Source organism: Colias philodice, chromosome 2, assembly GCF_061535455.1.
Source record: "Colias philodice isolate Cphi_HAF_F1 chromosome 2, ilColPhil1 Martin Lab GWU primary, whole genome shotgun sequence".
Taxonomy (NCBI): domain Eukaryota; kingdom Metazoa; phylum Arthropoda; class Insecta; order Lepidoptera; family Pieridae; genus Colias; species Colias philodice.
This window is the reverse complement of record NC_143087.1, coordinates 3051702-3075259: the sequence shown is the minus strand read 5'-3', so window position 1 is coordinate 3075259 and position 23558 is coordinate 3051702. Positions and strand designations below refer to the sequence as shown.

The window sequence follows — 23558 nt, the reverse complement described above, 5'->3', positions numbered from 1 at the left end:
TTCTTGATTCTTTTATCTATCTGTTCCTTGCATCCACTTTAAACAAAGAAAAAAGATTTCTATTATATTTATCTCTTGGGCTATATCTGGTTAGTTTAAATTTGGTAACCGCTTGGTTTTGTATACATTGAGCTTGGTTTGGTGCAGCAAAATGGAGGGGCACAAAACGCAGTCAGCGCTTCACAAACGCCAGGGACTATAACTCTACAGGTAATCTATTTGGTATTGTGCTTTATGGATATAAGGCCATAGATTAATTATTTGTCACATTATTTATGCTATAATATACTATAAGCTATTTTATTACAGTAAAATATATTTTTCCGGGGTTAGGGAAAGGTTTGGGTAGAAAAAAGTGACGTTTTTATTTATATCCTAAATAGCATTTTCACTTTTCCCATTTCACTATATGCTTATTTATATCACCTAATATATTTAACACTTGCTATATATGTATATTGTATAAAATCTAACACAAAATGCCCCTTAACGCTGCTCGGATGAAGGCGGTTGCGAACCAAATGCAAGCTGACTCGAGCGGTATACAGCAACAACCGACTCAAACAATAATCACAACTACGCCAAATGGACAGCAAGTGACCGTGATACCCGCGTGCAATAATGTGAGGAGTAACGTCGTACAGGTATTGTGGGAGATCTAGGTGAAACTAGATCTATTTAGGGAAGTGGATCTAGGAGAATCTAGGCGTGATCTACTTAAGTGGGTCGTTTTAAAGATCACAGTCTTGTGTGGAGTTGAAGTACGTTTTACTCTTGCACAGGGTTGGGTAGTGCTAATTGTCTTCTAGATACACATTAATTATTATTGGTGCTCGAAAATTGGACTTCATTCATTGTTTTGAATTCATTCATTAATCGTATGGATTTAAAATATACACGCACATTGTATTTTATGGCTTAATATGTATTTCTCCTAAATACTTCATTTTATCCTTCAGGATATTTTTTTTCCATTTCTTCTACAAAATACACGGTCTAAGTTCGAAACGGTTCATCTAAAGTACATACAATAATCAGTGAAAAAATAGCAATGGACAGACAAAAACACGTTAAAAACATTGAGATAATATTACTACCTATGGAGGAGACACCACGAACACAATCTGTGCGCCATTTTTTTGCTCTAAGTTTTAAAAATTATTATCTAGTTAGGTAATTACCGATGAAAAGTTATCTTAGTCACTTTTCCGTATTATTTGAGCAATATCGTAACACACACGAAGGCATATTTGATGCGTTTCACTTTAAAACAAATAAATGAGCGTGCAGTTAAGCCATATGGCTTATAATTAATGTCAGTTATAATTCGATTGTCATCATATATTTTATTTTTGTATTTTTTGATGGTGTCTTAGAATGTATAAGCTTATCATTGTGTTGTTTGGTTGCAATAAATCTTTTTGTATTGTATTGTATAATGGTGAGCGGAACATAAGTGATGTAGGCGGTGTCTCCATATGTATATCTCAATGGTTAAATTAAAAATGTTCGATGCAGATGCCGACGCTGGGCGTGGGCGGTCTGGGCGGCGCGGTGCAGCTGGTGCCGGCGGTGGGGCTGCCCGGCGCCGTGCAGCTCGCGCAGATACCGCAGCAGCAGCCGCAGCAGCAGCAGCAGCAGGTCACCATTGGTGAGATTTGTTGTTCTCAAATAATTCATAGACCGAGCCCTTCAAAAATGGTAAAAAATGAAGAAAAAAACGGAAACGTTATAAATCTTTTTATTACCTTTTTTTATAGTGGGGAAATCTCCCAAAGATACCCACGGCCCCCGGGGAAGGAGACGTGGGTTTTGTCGGATTCTTACCGACTAAAACCCCACTGTGTTCCGTCGAGGCGCTTTAATGATGGGGCCGCGGGTATTGGTTAGAATTCTTCCGCGACATCTTTTTATTACCTACAATTTTGCTATTGATTTATTCCATAGGACTTTCTAGTTTTGCTGGAAATCGAGATAAACCATTTTTATACTTATACTTATAAGCTCTTCGCCTCCCACTTCCCGAACTCGGATCGACCGTAATTTTTCCATTTGTCCATCTTATTTTTTTAAATATGTACTTACGTGCCTTATAGAAAAAAAAGACGGGTTGCACTTCGGGAGTGCCGGCAGAAGTGACAACTTGATTATTAACGTTGAGCATGTTTGATATTTTGAAATGGTATCCGTCTTACGCTTTTTCGATCAGGTCACGTGTCCTGACGCGAGTTAAAGATTTTATACCCATTACAGAAAAAGTGCTCAACGCCGCTAAAGAAGTTTTCACTTCAAAAAAGTGTTAATTTGTTTATTTAAATTAAATCTTTCTCTTAAATTGGAATGAACTAAAATGTATATCGTTTCCAGGCCAACAAATTCAACAAGACCCCAACGAGCCGGGCAAGTGGCAGGTCGTAACAGTGAGTTCCGGGAACAACGGGGGCCAAGGGACGACCCCCAGTGAGTGTGAAGCGAGCAAGCAGCGGGCCATGAGCCCGAATGGGGGCAAGCGGTTGGTCAAACGAGTGGCCTGTACGTGCCCCAACTGTGATCAAGGGGAGAAGTGAGTATGATTAATGTTAATTTTAGTTGCTATTTTACTTATAAGAAACTTTTTACGAACTTAATATGTACACTTTTAATTCATATTGAAGAAGCCATCTTGTGTTTGTCATTGTTTAAACAGATAGAGCAATTTTGGATAATTTCAGCAGCTTCTTTATTAATGGTGATTCAAATTATCATCCACATTCAATGAAAACTAACTTTTATGTATTGTCTTTTTTTAATTGTTTGTGCACTACATTTTTTAACAGTTTAAACAATTATTTTTGAAGTGAAAACTTCTTTAGCGGCGTTGAGCATTTTTTCTGTAATGGGTATAAAATCTTAAACTCGCGTCAGGACACGTGACCTGATCGAAAAAGCGTAAGACGGATACCATTCCAAAATATCAAACATGCTCAACGTTAATAATCAAGTTTTCACTTCTGCCGGCACTCCCGGAGTGCAACCCGTCTTTTTTTTTCAAATAATTGCCTCCTGCATACATAATATACTAACAAATGCCATCAATTCCAGCCGGCTAGTGGACCGCAAGAAGCAGCACGTGTGCCACATCCCGGGCTGCAACAAGGTGTACGGCAAGACCTCCCACCTGCGGGCTCACCTCCGCTGGCACTCCGGGGAGAGGCCTTTCCTCTGCAACTGGCTGTTCTGCGGCAAGCGGTAAGCATGAAATATATTACTGACTTAGACTCCCACCTGCGGGCTCACCTCCGCTGGCACTCCGGGGAGAGGCCCTTCCTCTGCAACTGGCTGTTCTACGGCAAGCGGTAAGCATGAAATATATTACTGACATAGACTCCCACCTGCGGGCTCACCTCCGCTGGCACTCCGGGGAGAGGCCCTTCCTCTGCAACTGGCTGTTCTACGGCAAGCGGTAAGCGCTTAATATATTAATGATACAGAAAAATTTTCAAAACAAGCTTAGTTAGAGCCAGAATCCATTGCATAGATTTTAGCAAATCATTCAAATTGAAACTGCAAATCTCATCAGCATGAATTCAGTAATAATTTTGTGTAACAAACATCAGCTATCCATTATAAAATATTTTTATAAATTTATAACATCTATCCATCAAAACCAATTTTTGCATTTCCAAAATATAAATGTAAAGTAAAACATAACATACTAGGTTTAACTATACACCATTAGAATTTTTTTATCATTTTCGGCAAGATAAAAACCTGAATAAATAACAGATTTTTTTGAAATTAGACTTGCTATGGAAATATAATTTAACAACTATTAACTATTATTCCAGATTCACCCGTTCCGACGAGTTACAACGGCACAGACGCACGCACACAGGCGAGAAACGGTTCGAATGTCCCGAGTGCAGTAAGCGCTTCATGCGTTCAGACCATCTTGCTAAACATGTGCGCATACACACTAAGAACAGGATTACGGTTAGTTGATTATAGATATTTTGATTTCTAAAGTAGCCAATTAATTTTTAACCGACTTAAAAAAAGGAGTATCAATTCGGTCGGTATATTTTTTGTGTTTATTTTTTTTTATACGACAACCAGCAAAGGAGCGGGCGGTGCACTTGTGCATCTATCTAGTATTCATTCATCTATAGTATTGATCTAGATCAATTATCTAGATAGTTATTTCAATGCCTGTATTTCTTAGGGACTTAATAATTTGCAGTGTTTTGCAATTTCAAATCTTTGTATTTCTGAATTCTGAGTAATATTGGATGCCATAGCTGCTGAATTTCTAGTGCTAATGATGAGGTAGGCCTCATCTTGACAAATTTATGTGTCCAGATTATTAATTATTTAAAAATGAATACTTAGGTAGAGATTGTCTAATCTAAAAATGAACGCCCCTCCACTGTGTTTACGCTCACATTCAAAGTACGTGTATAGACGCAATACACACAAATTGGTCTGCCTCATTGGTCGTTCAGTCCTCCAGTCCCGTCCATGCCCGAACGACAGGACCAGTTGGCCAACTAGTGCATAAATGACGCGATGCACGACAGAACGGACGTGTCATTCCGTACATAGCGCGCTCTCCCCGCCATACAATGCTAGGCACCTGAACTGATCGCCCGATTAGTTGACAAATCAGTGCGCGAGTGTCAAAGTTTGCAGTAGAATCGACGCGCGCACACATATAAAGTGGTTCAATAATTATTTGTCCTCACACATTGAAACAATTAAGTTTAGTGGAGGGGCGTTCATTTTTAGATTAGACAATCTCTACTTCTTTATGTTGAAATTAACTTTCACAATATGTTAATATGATTTGACCCGTAGTAGTATCTCCCAATTCTGTAGTCATATATTGTTGATCGCACATAGGATCTGTAGCTAACTACTCTATGCAGAAAACACGCATTGTTATCTTTTAACTTTAAGCTTAAATCATTGGTCAAGTTATTTTTTTCAAAGATCCATGAACTTAGTTTAATTTTACTACATATTCCTACTTCAATTTTAACTATTTTTCTTGAACGACTGACTGAAATTCTGTTCTACAAATTCCAGGAGGTAGCGACATCAACACAATCAGTCTATTCAGACTCCGGTGATGACAGCTGTGATGAGAAAATGATGCTCACAATAGAGACCATACATTCAGGCAATGATGATGAGAAGTTGGTGATGATCCGACCCGGGCCAAAGATGGAGCCCGACCATGTGGATAGTTAGGACTCGCCTGACTCCCAGTAGGGAGTTTATGACAGTGAAAAAAGTGCAAGTGATTGCGAATATTAAAAAGTGCATCAAGTGACTGCGACAGTGAATAAAAAGTGCACTAAGCATTGAGATAATATTACTACGTATGGAGGAGACAGCACAAACAAAATCTGTGCGCCATTTTTTTGCTCTAAGTTTTAAAAATTATTATCTGGTTAGGTACTTACCGATGAAAGTTATTCCTTTGCACTTTTTCGTATTATTTGTGCAATATCATAACACACACGAAGGCATATTTGATGAGTTTCACTTAAAACAAATAAAAAATGGGCGTGCAGTTACGCCATATGGCGTATGTTGAGCGGAACATAAGTGATGTAGGCGGTGTCGTCTCTATATGTATATCTCAATGGCACTATGTGACAGTTTTAGTGATGAATGTAATGGACCCACACAACCGAGAGCGTTGGCCCAACAAATGATGGTTGTTTGCCGCCATTACGGCGATTATAATATATACTATCGTGATTGCCTCTACTCGCCCAACGCTGCCCATTGTGAAAAGGGCCCATAATAGTTATCTAGAAAAAATAAGTGGAATTTATGGCAGCTATGTGTTGTGTTTGTGTGTTTGCGCCTAGGTATTATCGACGCACATTTCTGTGTGCCGTAAGGTGCATTATTATAGGTTGTGTGTCCTGATTCTTGATAAGGGATAAATCATGGTATATTGAGGTAAAAGGTTACAACTTGAACTTTAATGCTTCAGTTAGTCAATTGAAAATTATTATCACATATTTCAGGAAGAAAATAATCACTAAGAATATGAGTGTTTGTCTTCATGCAATTTTTAATAGAAATAACAGCTTGTTAAGACCAGTAGAAATCAATTCACATTAAATTTATGCACATAAAGTCAAAATATAGAATACAGATTGGTAAATAAAAATACCATATTGACAAATTAGTCAATACGGTGTTTTTTTATTATATCTCAAGTTCATAAAGAGTAATATATTATATGATTTTATTTCATAGCAGATCTATTGATTAAGCAGTTAATTGCAGATTTTAACAGCTATTATTATAAAGATTTTGTTATTAAATAGCATAGTTTTTAAAGTCCACATTTCTTGTGCCTTAATAGGCTGAATGCACACTTCAATATGAGATATTTCAAGTTAAAAAGCAATAGAAAGTAATTTAAAATAAGTAGACACAGACCAATAATTATTGTTACACCTATAATAATAAACCACATAGTAATTTAATTGCATACTTAGTAATATTTGTTTGGAATTATGTAATGCATAGAATTATGTTTTAATTTTTGTACACGAGTTATGATGTCAATTGTACTAAAATGAAAATATGTCTGAAAATGAATAAATGATATAATTAAATTCTTCATATAGCCTCACTGTGGATTTTTTAAAATTAGATTTCAATATAATTAGTTAATGTGGTGAGGAAATTTTATAAAGTAATAATATAACTAAGTAATTATACAACGAAACCGCCTTTATAATAAGTTTGTGTTTTTCAAGTTAAAATAATTTCAGTAAATATAAAAATGTAGTGTTAATGTTGTATTGTCCATTTATAAAATTGTGTTTTTTTTAAAATTCGCACAAGTTTTCAGCTTATTTTAAATATTATGTTAGAGTTATTAACATTTTTTATTTCAATTGCTTTAATATTTATGGCATTTGTTTTTGTAAGTTTCAATGTATAATGAAATCGAATCTACATAAAATTCGAGTATTTTATTTTAGAATAGGAATATTTTTTCTATAATTTTAATGTAGATCATGCAATTACTATACTAGGGAATTATTTATTTCATTTCAGCCTTAGGTTTTATTTTGATATTCTTTTAATATTGTTTATCATTTTCATGAATAATTCGTAAGTTCGTGTTGTAAATTGTGATAAAGATGTGCAAAATTTGTACTTATTTGTATATTAAATTAATCGGGCGAAAATTTTTGATCTGTGATCAGAATTGTAAAAATGTAATATATTTTCTAAAAGTCAAAAATGATGTTGTGTGGTAAAAAAATTGTAAAAATTTGATTTTCAATTTCAGGCTTCTCAAAATAATTTTACGTGAATTTTAAAGATTTTCATTTGTAGTTAAAAATAATGTGTTTTTGAACTATGCAAGAAAATAATATGTAAGTACTGAAATATTTAGAACCAGCATTCCTAGATAATTTTTATTTATTATGTTATATGCAAGCACCAATAAATAAAACGTAAAAGTAATATAACATATTGTTTTAAAACATTTTGCACATGTATTTGTATTATACACATTTCATTTGCTATGTCTTGAACACAGTGCAGATTTTATTATGATAATATGTACAAATGGAAATAGATTATATGGGTCCAAGTAGACTCTTGTAAATAAGATATAAATACTGTACATTGTATAAACATAAGGTGTATATAATTTTATTGTTGACAGTTAAATAAAATATTTTAATACATTGGGTGTTTTTATTTCAAATTCCCAATTCCTTTGTCCTTCTACGCATGTGGATATGTCGCCGTCAGCTAGTTGAGACTGCTATTTGAGACTGCTATTTGATTGAATGACTAGCGCGTTCATTGATTGACGACATTCAATTGAATGACTAGGCCGAACGTTGATTAGCACGCGTCACTCAACGTTCAAGTAGTTAGTGGATTGTAATTTGTAACAAAGCCCTTTACATAGCCCTTTGATATAATAATAGTTAGTATAGCCTTCAGTCCGCGGCTTGACCCGCTTGGTCGAAGACTTAACAAATTATATACTACACACTGCTCCGCGGTTTCACCCGCATTGCAACGCTCCTGTTGGTCTTAGCGTGATGATATATATTATAGCCTATAGCATTCCTCGATAAATGGGCTATCTAACACCGAAAGAATTTTTCAAATCGGACCAGTACATAGTTCTTGAGATTAGCGCGTTCAATCAAACAAAGAAAACTCTTCAGCTTTATAATATTAGGTAGTATAGATATTAAATATAGCCTCTGTTCATCAGGGATAATGTAGGATTCTAACACTCGGTCCAGTAGTTTCGGAGCCTATTTTATTCAAACAAACCATAAAATCTTTCCTCTTTATAATATTAATGTAGATAGATCACGGTCAAAATTCATGAGAAACATCAGTATTATCGTGTCCATTGATTTAGCGTTATATAATCTACAGAGCAAGTAATATTTAGAATCAATGTAATGCGGGTTGTTGCCCTTCATTTTCAAGTTCCAGTCTCGGCTATTACAGCGCCGTGAAATCGTGAAGTGACCACAAAATATTTCGAACTTTATTTTTTATTGCCTCTATTGTGATAAGATGGATTCACACGATGTATTTTATGACAAAGGTTTAATGGGAACGGGTAATTATACATGTTATGTTTGTATCTCGAATTTAATGAATATGGGTACCTATAAAAATGTTTTAAATACTTAGTCATGCAGCTTTTTTTCAGACAACTTATTTCTCTAATAAATTTTTTGAAGTTTTTATGATGTAGATTGTATGCAACGGTTCACAATCATAAGCGCTCTGTTAAAGTAATCCGTCCCTCATTACTGTTTAATAGAACAGTATAGTTCAGAGCCCATGATAACGATCAAATAAAGCAAGGCTCGCATCGCTGCTCGCTACGGAGCATAGCCTTTAAGACCAAATCTAATTGTTGTCGGTTCCGGTGTGATTTTCATTACAATGGTTAATACATAACGTAATACGTAAGAGCTACATAATTCTTACTCTATGCAAAAACAGCAATGTATCATAAACATAATCGTTAAACCGCTAACCTGACGATTGAGGCTTTAATGAAAGATAGACGATAAATTTTAATTACATCCAACAACTTGACTAATTACGTAGCTGTTAGGATATGCTACGTTTCTTTAAGCTTGTTATGGTCAATTTCATCGATTTTTCCATAGGCACATGCTTATGGGCACATATTTGCATAGATAATAACATGTAAAGCGGAACGGTTATGTGGAAAAAATTATACAGCTGATGTTTTCTTTGCGTTTTGTTTATATTTGAATTTCAATTACTATTTATGGAATTTTATAATTTTCAAATTATCGTCTAAAAACTAATAGCAAATGCCAAAGTGATTACGCACACGATAAGCTTTAATAGACTACAAGCCCGCATAGGACAAAAATATGGGTCAAATGAACCACCAGGGGACATATCTAGAACGATAGCAGAGCAAAAAATAATAAGATTCATCACTATGCCGTCACTTGTAAGCTGTCCAACTGAGTGCAGATGAGAATTGAAAAGTACAGGTAGACTCGGTAAATTTTGGTCATATATTTTTGTACGGCATTCTTAACCATCGATAGATCCATTAAAAATAATAAGAAACCGCTCAGTGCCGTACAAAAATGGTGGTCCACCAAGTCGGAATTTTTATTTAATTTCCGAGAGTTACCGGGGGTAAATTTGGTCATTTGACCATGTACGGCATCTGTGTCATACTATTGCTATACTGCTTTTAATCCATTATTCCGCAACGCCGTACAAAAATCATGGGGACAAGGGGAAAAAATCGAGAGTTGTAATCCCCTCTCTTTCCCCACTCCAGGGGGTCATTTGACACAACACGAAATAAATTTATTTTTAAAGTATTTTATGCATAGATAATATTTTTTCATGTGCCGTACATTTTCGTTGGTTCAAAGGGGAAAAATCTGAAAAAGAAAAAAATCCATATAACGAAATGTTTGCTTTATATTTTTATAATAAAATATAAATATACATTAATATTAAGAAGCTAGAGGTGGTTAATTATCACCTTGGAAAGTCGGAGTCAGGTGGAATGGACTCCGTTAAATTGATGAACTAATAAAAAAGCTATGAACGAAAAGATGTGAATTATATGCAATCAGTCCATGAATACAGGTAAAGTCACAAGCAAATGCTAGTAATATATACATATTCAAAATTTACAAGTAAAGCGCTTTCAAATGATACCAAACACTGCATATTTATCTTAACTTTATTTTTTTACTCTGTATGTTTTGTCCGCTAGAGGGCGCCACATTAGATTTTGTGAAACCCCATATAGCCTTTAGCTAGCTGGTCGCTGGTTATCCAGTGAACAATTCAGACGCTTCTAATGATATGTCATTTGTCGAATTCTGATAAGTAGTTTAGAAGTTACGAGGGAATAGATGAACATACATACATGACCTGTAAACAACCATAACCCTCCTTTTGCTTTGCCGTAGTTGGGTAAAAATATGTTAATGCCGTACTGTATCAAATGGCCATAAAGCACCCTTAAAATTGTAGCTTTCGTCGCTTTCATCAGCCTAAAAGATGTGGTCTGCACAAAAATGTACGGCATCGTTTTTTCCTAATTTATCTATGTTAATACTATTTAAAACAACGGATAAAGTGTAGAAAACTATTATATTTCATTAATCTACGATGTTTAAACTTTAACAAAATTTCTGGTTTTGCATTTCTCTATAACTTTTTTTAGAACGGTTTCTTTTGAACGGCAATACTATACAACAATTGAATTTTACAATATCATATTAAAAAAAAAAGTTCCCGTACAGGGTCAAATGACCTTACAGCTCTTTATATCAAGAATTCGATGAAATTAAGATGATTATTGGTATACATTTAAAAGAACAATTATTTTTTGACGGCATTGCTTTTAATAGTACTTTTGAGTGCTAGATAATGTTTTGGAACCGAAGCCGTACTTAGTCAAATGACCCCCTGGAGTGGGGAAAGAGAGGGGATTGCAACTCTCGATTTTTTCCCCTTGTCCCCATGATTTTTGTACGGCGTTGCGGAATAATGGATTAAAAGCAGTATAGCAATAGTATGACACAGATGCCGTACATGGTCAAATGACCAAATTTACCCCCGGTAACTCTCGGAAATTAAATAAAAATTCCGACTTGGTGGACCACCATTTTTGTACGGCACTGAGCGGTTTCTTATTATTTTTAATGGGTCTATCGATGGTTAAGAATGCCGTACAAAAATATATGACCAAAATTTACCGAGTCTACCTGTACTTTTCAATTCTCATCTGCACTCAGTTGGACAGCTTACAAGTGACGGCATAGTGATGAATCTTATTATTTTTTGCTCTGCTATCGTTCTAGATATGACCCCTGGTGGTTCATTTGACCCATATTTTTGTCCTATGCGGGCTTGTAGTCTATAGGTATTACATAATTATCGCTGAAAATATTATTGATATTTCTTTGAGAAATGCCTATTCATGAAAATTCCACAGATGAACTCTTCTATAAATATTACAGTTTTCCTGTAGTACCTACTTGGAGGATTGATCGCATTTAAATTACAAATAATGTCAAGAAAATATACGTAGCTACTAGTTTTAAGGAAATTAACCCAAAACATAAGGAATACTAAAAAACAGTAAAGATACAACAATGAATTTATAATTTTTATAGATAGATACTAAATTCTATAAACGGGGCTTTTATCTGATGTAAGCGCTATTACTCATTCATGAACTCTATAGTAGCCAAGTAAAAAAATCAAATTATTGAAACAAATTACTTTATATTCGAATTAAAAACTGACCTTACTTTGACCTTTAAAACATGCCGTTTCGGTGCCATAGACACACAAGAAGTGGTTAGCGTTTCTGAATGCCATCAACACACGTTTTTGCCAAAGGTTTAGGAGAGAGTGACACTATCGATCGAAACTAACGAGCAATAAATAAATGACATAATCCATCGTTTATACGGAAAGGTTAGCGGTCTGCAGGTGGCCCGTCACCTGCAAACGAGTCATGCACCTCGTTTTCCACGGGCGGTGCGCGCGCGGCGACGCGTGGCACGGCAGGTCGACGGCTTCTTCACGCGCTGCCTGATTATCACAAGATGCACGCCTGGTGGAATGCTGGGGATCAATTATCTTGATAACTGAGGCATTTTAACGAAATCTACGCATGTAGAGCAATTTGTAGACTATAGGTACGCCGAAAACGTAAATGATCATAACATTCGTATCCTAAAGAGGATAAAACATAGTAAACTACAGAATAGAAAAACTATTATTATACTATTATACTTGCGTGCACAGACTCAAATCTAGCAAACGTAAATTATCCTTAATAACTCTGCCTAAATTTGTTTTAATGTGTTTTGTCCTTTGCCCAAACTATGCCTGGTAGAGATGGCTTCTGTCTATAAGGCCGCCACTTGAGCACGAATTTCAGTTGTTTTTCAATTTAACTGTTTTGTATTCGCTTTCCAATCTGAATAAAACGATCACAATAGGAAAACTACTAAAATATATCAACCTATTATAATTTAGTTGCGTGCACTCATATCAACAATAAACATCTTTATTAGCAGTATTATAACGGTATTTTCTGGTTTTTAAAGAATAACATTGTATTTTATATTTTATGTAAGAATATTTCTTTTTATTATGTATTGTTTTAAAATATCTTCAACTGTAGTATTCAAGAAAGTTGTAATCTGGTACATTCAGCATCGATCAAGACATCGTTATAACTTATAATTGATTTTGAACATGCTTTCGCCATTAATTTTCATAAATATTTACCGTCTGGGAAAGTTACACGAATTGTTTACTATAGAAGTGCACCTGCAAGTATAAAAAGTTATTGCATTTGACGTTAAATGGCAATAGCCTGCAGGGAATAAGGATAGAAGATAGAAACAGTATTTTAATCGTCCGCCGTCACGGTATACCTCTTCATTATGCACCCTTCTTTGATTCCAAATAACCTTAATGAAATCTGTAAGAAAAAGGATAATAATTATAACTGAATAAGCATAACCTGTTCGTAGTTGCTCTTGTAAAGGAAACGATAACTAATCTAAAGCGAGGGCTTTTGAACAACAATTTCTTTTGCCCATTCTAAACTACTTTTGCACGCCTCATAAGCGAAGCGTTGAGGTGGGTACTACTGTCACTTCGCGCAAAACATCTGATTTTTCAAACTTAAAATGTCTTTATGTATCATACATTGCACTTGTAAGATAATACATACACACACATATTAAGAAAAAACACTATTTTTAACATTCATGATATTTTTGATGTCATTTTTGTTATTTAAACTAGTTAAAAAACAGTTTAAAAAAGTTCTGTCTTGGACGTCCGTGTGTCTGTATGTGCGGAGGATTTTCTTGTTAACACGATAGCGACCGAAATACTTTACTAATCGAGTCTTTTTTTTTCTCTTACGCTTGAGTATGCTCAGGAATAGAACCCTTTCATTTTTCAGGGTCTGATTCGATGTGGTTTAATTGTTATTAAATAAACAAAAATAATAATTAATAAATAATTATGAGGCGTGCACTTTTGGATTTTCCAAATTATTTTAAATTTGAACTTTACCATAAGACGTATTGGCCTTTTTAACGTTTATACTTACCTTATATAAGTATTTAGTACTTTATACACATAAAAGTTTGACCATAGACAGCAGCAGAGCACTAAGATAATATTTTTTTTTAACTAAAACACAAGTTTTTTACAGCTTCTTTTTAATTTTCAGTACAATTTTACGCTACAATAATCTAAAAAAATGATCGATCACTGTCGTTCATTATAGCTCCTTGTTGCGTTTGCGCTGCACGGATGCTTCGGGAAATTATCTTGTAAAATTCTTGCAATTGATATTTATTTCATTTTATTATATATTAGAAATAGGCATTTCGGTAGTTAGTTTTTAAGCTATAATTTCAGATATCACAATAATCAATAATTTCATTTTATATATTATATTTTATGTAGAGTAAATCCTATCTATGTTTGTTGCTCTACATAATGAACAAAATTTCTATTAAATGAAACAAAATATTAGCAAATATAATATTTGCCAAAAAGATTTATAATATTGCAAATCGTTGGAGATACATATTATCATATACATAATAATACAATTATGTATAGGTACATCGATAAGTACAACCTTTAAATTTTCTCCATACTGAACAAATTATTTTAACGAATTGAAAAATTGTCAAATAATTAAAATCCTACACATACCCATCACGTAACATCAAAGCAACGAGGTCTGAAAAATATTTTATCGGTTCGGAAAGTATTTTTACTGGACGAAAATTATTAACGTTTAAACTTCACAGTGGTATGAAGATTTGATTTGGACTTTGGTGGCTGTCGGTCATCAACCGGCGTCGTCATGCGCCAGTGAGCTGCCTTACCTACTGCTTCTTGGAAACTTTATAGTTTATTTTTTGTGGACGATGCTTAGAAATGCTACTGACCAATGCACGTTGCGGATTAGTTACATTATCTTATACATTTTCGTGGACAATAGACAGGTGTCAAACTTATATAACTATGTATTAGAAAATTTTGAATCGGACTAAGTAGTTTCCTAAAAAATGAAGTCTCTTTATCTACGAAGGTATATAGGTTTTGATTCTTTCATGTTTAGAAATCAATCATGTTTTGTGCGAACAAATTCAAATTCCTAAGTATTTAAGTATATAATAAAGAAAAGAGAATACCTACATTAAAACGTTCTTTACATACTTACTGAAAGTAGTATCAAACTTGTAAAAGCAAGTAGAAAATTAAGCATAATAAATGTTTAGAAAGATAAACGTTTTGCGCGGGAAATCACGACCAAATAAAAGAAATGTCATTTGTAGCTCGGTAATAACATCGTGACGACAAAAAAATATACAAAAGGAGAAAGTTAAGTATTAAACATCAACTTTCTAAATAATTATTGTCAAAATTGTCGCGGCTTTGGATTCCCCTACTGTGTCAGTTGTGGTTACGTAGTTTAGATGTACAGTTAAATTTCCATAATTTTCTAGATCATAGAACTAATGGTTATACCCAGAAAACTATTGCGTCATTTAACAGAATGTGTTATAATATATATCGATTTAATTTTCAATTGGTGTCTATAACGTAATTTTTAACACGAAATTTCGTGTTTCATAAGACGTTTTTGTTGCCCTAAAAAGAGGTGAACGAAGAATAGTTTAGCAAAATAACGGTTGAAAGTAATACAAAAACTGCAATTGTAAACGATTTTTCTTGTCAGTATCAATAACAGTTTTTTGCTGAATTGTTGCTTGGATGATATAATGAAACTTTTAGCTGTAATGCTGTGAACGAGACTGGGTATCGTTTTCAGAAGATTCAAGAGTTGGCAAGCTTTAATTTTTAAATGTTTTAATTTCGTAGGTATGTAGAGTTATTATGCTTTAAATATTAAGAAGAATAAGAAAGAAAAAAATTAACAATGTATGTAAAGATACCACAAATAGTTTTGGGGTTTACCAAATGAGATAATTTAAAAATCACAAATTCTTAAAGAAATATATTTTATTTTGTACTATCTTTTGTGCTTACTTAACGCTGTGTTATTGCCTGGATATTACATTTTGATATAGTGTATATGAATGCATTTAATTTTTTTGCTTACAGCTTCTTCGCATGACTTATTTGCCACAAAAAAATACACTGAAAAATCCCTTTTAACATAGCGTGATATGTATAGTTGTTACCACTGGGTAGTCCGAGAAATCACCGGTGTTGTAATTTAGATAGCATCTCTATCTTCTAAGATGGTCCGTCACGCTCCACACTCTGTAGTCACTTTTTACTCAAATTGCATATGAATTGTTACGAACATACATGATAAATACATGACCGACATGATAAATAACTATAATTATGGCAGAATGCAAGTACAGGCCTTGTTTAAAGACTTTTTGCTAAGAAAATATGTTGATTTATTTATATAGATAGATACTAGTTCTTTAAAATCTTCGAATTGAGCTGTGCATCAGCTAATATAATAAAGCTGCGGACAGTCTAACAAAAATATTTATAAAACATGATGTAATAACGAAAATGTCTTATTATTAGGATGAGACCAAATACAAACTCTATTTCTTAACTCTCGATAAAGAAAAATATGTCTCAAGTTGCAATCATCTTTTTTACAATATTATAAACGGTTTCTTGACCGTTTAAGTGTCAATATTCATAAGACCTGCAGCTAGACTGAAAATAGTTAGGTTTTGTGCCCGAGTATAATCGGGTTGAATGAACCTTTGTAGCGCATCGACTTCGCAACGAATCGATTGATAGGTACGCTAGTCGAGTCGATTCGAAGCGAATTGGGATAATCTCGAAAATTCTTGAATTAAAAGTTAATAGAGGAATGTGACTAGTCAACTGGATGACTCGATTTTAATCGATTTGAGAAAATGATAATAAATTTTATTTTTCATGAGAGCAGACATGGAAGTTAATTCTCGGCAGAAAGAAGTGCATGTTGGAATAATTTCAGAGTTACATTATATTATTATGACGACATTTCCTAGCAAGTCCGATATTCTATTAAGCTCTTAAAAATGGTTTCCAGTAATAATTACATTTTCATGAAATACTTAATATAAATAAATCTGACTCTACTCTTTAATAAATACAAACTCAAAGATAAAGCAATTCACATACATTGACACTAGTTTGTTTGTTAATTTGTGCAATATTATCATAAAAATAATAATAAACCTACAGAGCTTTACATCTAATAAAATTACCTCTTAAACTAGGTTGAAATTAAATGTAAATAAAAGAAAAATTTGTATTTCCGACTTATTCTATGACGTCATTGCCAATAGAGTTATCTTTCAATATAAACTGTGTGCTTTGGTGTTTTTTTTATTTACTTTTATAAAAATAATATAACAATACAACAAGGTATGAAGGCATTTCGTAATATACATTATAATCGGTGGCATCACTTGCTAACACTTGTCGGTCGACGGTGACGGCATCATCCATCTAACTGATGTATTGACTTCATACCGTTGTAGCGGGGCCATGAAGCTATTGATTCGTCAAGATTTTTCCTAGAAAATGTCTTCAGTGTGTATGTGTATGTACTTGACTGATTGGTGAAATTTGGCACGCGATTAAGACAGAAGGTCATAAGGAACATAACTTGATTTGAACGAATTAATTATAAAATGTATATGTATAATCAATTTGAAGTTGCCCTTTATGGTTAGGGAGCCAGGTGCAAATTTGGTTAACTATTTCCTCTCAAGAGATAATTCGTCAGACGCATGAGAGTATAGTATTATAAAGCCTCGTGAACGTCAGCTGGCGCTCGGTCGGGGGGGTGGGCGGTTGTAGCCTCCCACGCACATAGGAAAAAAAATACATTCATTCATTTCCTCTCAGCTAAAAATTTGTCAAATTGTAGCTAACCCAATATCTCAACGAAAAAAAATAGTCAGCTGGTTAAAACATGGTGTATTATACGTCAGCTGGTGTCTCGAACATGAAAGTTAAATTTAAAGAAAAATTTATTTTCCGTTATTTCCTCTCAAACAAAAATTTACCTGATGATAGCTTATATGTAACTGTGGATAAATATATATGTCAGCTGGCTGTATCTTGGTGGAAAAACCGTCAGCTGATACGGGAGGCTACAACCGCTCTTCCCCCCAACCGAGCTCCAGCTGACGTTCACGAGGCTTCATAATACTATACTTTGATGCATTTTACTAATTACCGCTTGAGAGGAACTTGGTCATAAAATCTGCTGCTGGCTCCCGGACCATTAAGTTTGAACCGTATAAATGGGTGTATATCGGTAAAAGCGCCTGAAGCATTTCGAGATACTGTTACTTTTTACCAAAAATATATCAGCCGATTACGCTCTTGCATCGTAAAAGATTGATCAACTTGCAAATTGCAATTTTAATATCTGTAAAAAAGTATAATAAATAGTAAAAAAAAACAAAACGCTTTCTCTGTCCCTATATCCCCATGTACATATTCTGCTTAAATCTTTAAAACTACGCAACGGATTTTGATGCGGTTTTTTTTAAACAAATAGAGTGATTTTCTAGGAAGGTTTTAGTATATAATTTATTAGATCTTAAAAAAAGCGGGCGAAGCCGCGGTGGTAAAGGTGGTATCAGATAAACATTAAATACATCAGCAAAAATCATGTTTAATAGCCACGCGGTAGTGTCGCATGGCATGCGCGGGCGCATGTTGTGATCTATGAGCCAATGACACTGAATATGAGTACTTGGCGGAAGCTTGGATCATTATGATTCGATTTGAACTGCACTTTTTTGTGCAGTTACAAAATTCCAACTCGAAGAGTAGATATGTTCTTTTTATGTATGTTGAATTTTTCTGGTCTTGATAAAACTTATGTGAATTAAACTGCTTGATTAATTTCTGAGTAGACGAGACAAAGGTATTTATTTTACTTGCGATATTTTTTGTGAAATCTATATTAGAATACGTCCAAAGTATGCATTCCCACCACACAGATTAAAGTCTAAGCCACACATTTCCCCAGTCAAAAATAGTCTACCAATGTAGATTTCGCACCGCTTTCGTATGAAAGTAAATTGCAGTCCCACGAGCTCACGTAAAATAATCTTCAAAACCCATTTGTGAGTGGACACCACATTTAGTGACCGTTTTCACACGAGGTTTGATATCGGTGTGAGGTGTATAGTGGAGTTCACATCGTGTGCAAATTAGATCATGTACTGGGAAGTGGGAACTACCGGCTTTTTTAGTATTTTATGTGATCTTTATTTTTAATCATCAATGGTACTGAGTGTCTGTTATAAACTTACCTGTGAAGAATTTGACTATCGAGGCCAGGCTGCCGGCTAAAGTTTTGGGAATACATATAAAATTATGTCAGTTTTTGATTCTTAGTTATGATTTTGTGTCGAATTGTTGTGAAATTATTTGAAATGATAATCTGAATAGAATTTAATAAACTTGATTAATTTGAAACTGATTGTGATAAAATTTTATTTTTCTTTACTTATAATATGATATTATTTTAATAATCAAATTCAAAAGAAGACATGCTTATTTACGATAATGAACTCACATAGCACGCCAAAGATATACCAATAACTAGTTAATCATTACAAGTAGCCATAATAAAAGACACGAGCTACAACATTGTACAAAAAGATAGTACTTAACTCAAGAGCATGATCTGAGTAGCCGAGCTATTGGCATTAAAATGTGTTTATCAGATGAAGGAATCTCTTCATCTCGACGAAAGCCTCGACAGATTCCAGCGGTGATTGGTTAAGCCAATATTTATTGTAGGGCTGCCTGATTTTTGAAATATTGTAAGCGTACTGCGTATTGAAGAGTTTATGAAACATAATTATTACAACATTTTATAACATTTTGATACAAGGTTTAACAAGCTTCTGCTAAAACAGGTTAAATAGCTGTCGGTCGCGCAAAAAGGACCAAGTCCAAGACCAAGACCAAGTCCTTTTGTATTTATAATTTATATTGGTATTGCTTAATATTTATTATCAATACAACATTAAATTGGAAACGAGGCAATCTTTTCAAGAAGAATAATTAGTGTACGTATCAATGTATTTTGATCGACAGAGGTTATGTACAGGTAAATTTGTATATAGTTTTAAATTAATTCATATCTTATATTATGCTCTCAGAATTAATATTAAGAGCATAATGTAATTACGACTATTTTAGAATTTAAGAATATATAATGTACTAAAATAATCAGTCGACAACCCTAACTCCAAACGATTGTTCACACTGGGATCTAGTAAATGACATTCTTGGTTTTTTTGGTCGCGCCGAGTGGAACGGATCCGCGGTATTCCAGACCTAATGAAGTATGGAGGAATTTACTTGAATGGAGACAGGAGAGCCCCTCTTCCGGTGTTGCGGCATTTTAATCGATCAAACGTTGACCTAGATGAAATATATTTTCAGTAATGTTGGTGCTTTTGGGTATATAGAAATCTTTAGTACCTACCTAATATTTACGTCATTGAAGGTAAAAGATGATTAGGAGAGCTATTTGTAACCTTATGTCAATTTATAAACGTGATTCTCGTGAAATAAGCGTGATAGAAATAAAACTAGAAAGTAGAAAGGTTCGGGATTGAGATAAAATTCTAATTATAATAAATTCTCCACTATTATTGTGGAAAAACTAAACATTATCATCCTTAAAAATGTATTGATAAGACGATATTATAAAATAAACAAGACAGCCTGGTTTTGGTTTTCATATAGGTACGTAACAATATTATTTATCAGACCTTTATTGACCCTGACCTGAGTACACCAGAGTACATTATTCTCTAAGGTGATCATATTTCCTATTAGAAGAAGTGTTCGATTCATTAACTCGATGTTCGCTAATATAGGGAAGGCAAGAAAGGTTTCATAGGTCATTATGAACAAATCTCCGGCCGATACGCTAGAAAGCCAACTATTTGCATGCTAAAGGATATCCGCCAGAAATAAACGGCATTCGAGAATATTGCCCAGAAAAACAAGTTTTATATCCAGGATGAGGTGATGTTTTACAATAATTAGTTTAAAGTGTTTTAATGATTGTTTTTCTGTTTTCAGGGAAGTAACTGTGGAATATAAGTTATAAAATTGATAGAAGGTGTACAGTTGTAAAAATAACTAGAAAAAGTAGAGTTTTGGAAACAATGGTAAATAGTTCTCAAAACAATATTACATCCAAATAACTGTTTAATTAGAAATATAACTATAATACGGTCGGATCTCTCAAATGCCTTCAATGAAAACATTTCAAGTTGTTTCATGATTATGTTCAGACGAAGCTATTCTGTTAACTGCCGTGGGAAACTCACGGTGGAGTAATTAATGAAGGCCAACCAAAAGACAGGATTATTGTTGACATTAAGAAATTTGTGTGACCTTCCTTTGAACTTGTTACTTGGAAGTGCCTCGTGTTTTGTGAGCCCTGGCATGATTGAGGTTAAAAATATACTTATGTTGGCGCGTAAAGTTATATTATTGGGTAATCTTGCTCTCCAAAATGACTGTACCAATTTCATCATAGAACATCTCTTGGGTTTTCATTAAAATAACGATTGTTATTATTTTTTTAACTCCTAGAAAACAACCAACAAATAACTAATATTCAATTATTTTCCTGATCGAGCGTACACAATCTGTCAAATAATAACAACAAAGCATATTTTTAAATTAAATATAAATAAGAAAGAAAAAATAATTCATCATCTAAGTGCATTGACCGTTCAGACAATCTTTTACGCTACATTTTATAGTGACTGCGTTTCGGCACGAAATGCAAGATTGATACGTTTTTGAACGATTCGTGACGCCATTTTGTGAGCAATGCCGTGTCTGTGTTTCATTTTGAATGGTGAAAACAATTATCGTTTCACTAAAGAGTTTATATAAAACCAGTTTAATATAAAATGATTACAAATGTACAAGGTTGGATGTTTTATTCATTCAAAGTGTCCGCTTTAATAAGACATTGAGGGGTTGTTTAGGAAACTGATGGAGCTTTGGTATCTAAGTGTTGGTCTATGATGAAGCGAACATGATATTCACTAGGTCCTGTTTAGTATGCCTGAGGAATTTCATTATGTAGTTGCTGTTGTTTTTGTTCCAACAAAAATATAAATATAAATATAAGTTATTTTAGCCATCATTAAAGAGTAAACTATAAATGAGCTACAATTATGCGAAGGTGTGGTTATGTTCCCGTTGCGAGCACGAAACATTTTGCACCGAAGCTTCAACTGCCACTGTTAAATTACCTATTACTATGCCTTCGACTCCGTTGTGTGCAAAATCCTGGAAATAAACTGTTTAAACTGGAATCTTCTTCACACAGTATTATATAAATGTTACAAGAATGTTTAGGAGCTCGATCGTTATACAGTAATTGTCTAAAACTGCATAACTTTATAAGAACCAGCACGAATAAAATTACGTAGAAGTGTGACAACCTCATTTTAAATTCAAGTATTTTGGTAATGAGTTCTTGTTATGGAACACTTGGAATGTCTGGTGATGTTAGTTAAGGCTATCTAGGATTCAAGTTATGTGAAGATACTTATTATTTAAATGACGTTTAAAAAATGTAATTATTTTGCCAGTCAATTTGAGGAAAGAGAAAAAACGTTATAATGTAAGATACTTACATCTGCATACCTACTTGCCTGATGAATTTAGAATAGATTTTCATGTTTCAAAAATAGCCCGACAAAGAGACTTCTCTACATTTTATGTATCTACGAAAATACAGTGAATTACAAGGTAGTAGGTACTACTATTTAATATTGGAAAACTATTTCTAATTGTAAAATGAATGCAGAATAAATATTTTGTAATTTGTTAAACTATCCATACTACAAGGTATCAAAAATCATCATCAACGTGTGTTTAGTGTTAAGAATTTAGTCGATTTTTATTTACTAGATGTTAAAATATACATTCTAACTAGAAATAATAATAACTATTTACTAATTACTTATTTTCGGTAGTAATAGACATGTAGGTACCTAATTAAACGATGTAAACACACATATCCATGAAATTAACCAGGCTATAAAATTTTATTAGATCAAAGAAAAAAGTATGTAAATTTGAAATGTATGTAAATGCAATTAAACACTTCCGACAGATCTAAAGCAGGGCTCAGAGGATTTATAAGGATATCTGTAATTACATCCTCTCCAAATGTCTTACTGATTTTATTATGAAATATACTTTTTGTCGAGTTCAATACGATCTAGTTCTTAAATCTGGTTTGATGTTGAATGCGATCTATACAGATAACAATTATATACGGAAGACGTATAATTATGATATTTTAATTTAATTATTATTAATCGGAAGGAAGGAAAGGTGTGGAATAATAACTACTGGTTAGGGAGCCAGGTGAAAATTTGGTTAACTATTTCCTCTCAAGAGATAATTCGTCAGACGCATGAGAGTATAGTATTATAAAGCCTCGTGAACGTCAGCTGGCGCTCGGTTGGGGGGGTGAGCGGTTGTAGCCTCCCACGCACATAGGAAAAAAAATACATTCATTCATTCATTTCCTCTCAGCTAAAAATTTGTCAAATTGTAGCTAACCCAATATCTCAACGAAAAAAAATAGTCAGCTGGTTACAACATGGTGTATTATACGTCAGCTGGTGTCTCGAACATGAAAGTTAAATTTAAAGAAAAATTTATTTTCCGTTATTTCCTCTCAAACAAAAATTTACCTGATGATAGCTTATATGTAACTGTGGATAAATATATATGTCAGCTGGCTGTATCTTGGTGGAAAAACCGTCAGCTGATACGGGAGGCTACAACCGCTCTTCCCCCCAACCGAGCTCCAGCTGACGTTCACGAGGCTTCATAATACTATACTTTGATGCATTTTACTAATTACCGCTTGAGAGGAACTTGGTCATAAAATCTGCTGCTGGCTCCCGGACCAT

At 33.9% G+C, this 23558-nt stretch overlaps 1 protein-coding gene and 1 long non-coding RNA gene across 3 annotated transcripts in view; one reads left to right on the top strand and one right to left on the bottom strand.

Moving 5' to 3' along the window:
• LOC149490228 (uncharacterized) overlaps positions 1-7712 on the top strand; it is a 17267-nt gene extending 9555 nt beyond the window's left edge. The window contains exons 11-17 of one of the 2 annotated variants that reach the window (XM_089701892.1): positions 148-210; positions 507-644; positions 1519-1651; positions 2368-2563; positions 3082-3228; positions 3828-3972; positions 5065-7712. In XM_089701892.1, coding sequence (XP_089558018.1) covers positions 148-210; positions 507-644; positions 1519-1651; positions 2368-2563; positions 3082-3228; positions 3828-3972; positions 5065-5229 — 987 coding nt within the window. In that variant the 3' untranslated portion in view covers positions 5230-7712. The remainder of the gene's footprint in view (positions 1-147; positions 211-506; positions 645-1518; positions 1652-2367; positions 2564-3081; positions 3229-3827; positions 3973-5064) is intronic. The other variant, XM_089701886.1, reaches the window with a different exon arrangement.
• Positions 7341-23558, bottom strand: LOC149490227 (uncharacterized). Its single transcript, XR_016316425.1, has 2 exons — positions 22990-23558; positions 7341-7425 (listed from the first exon to the last, which is right to left on the bottom strand). It is a non-coding gene; the product is annotated as an uncharacterized LOC149490227 (long non-coding RNA).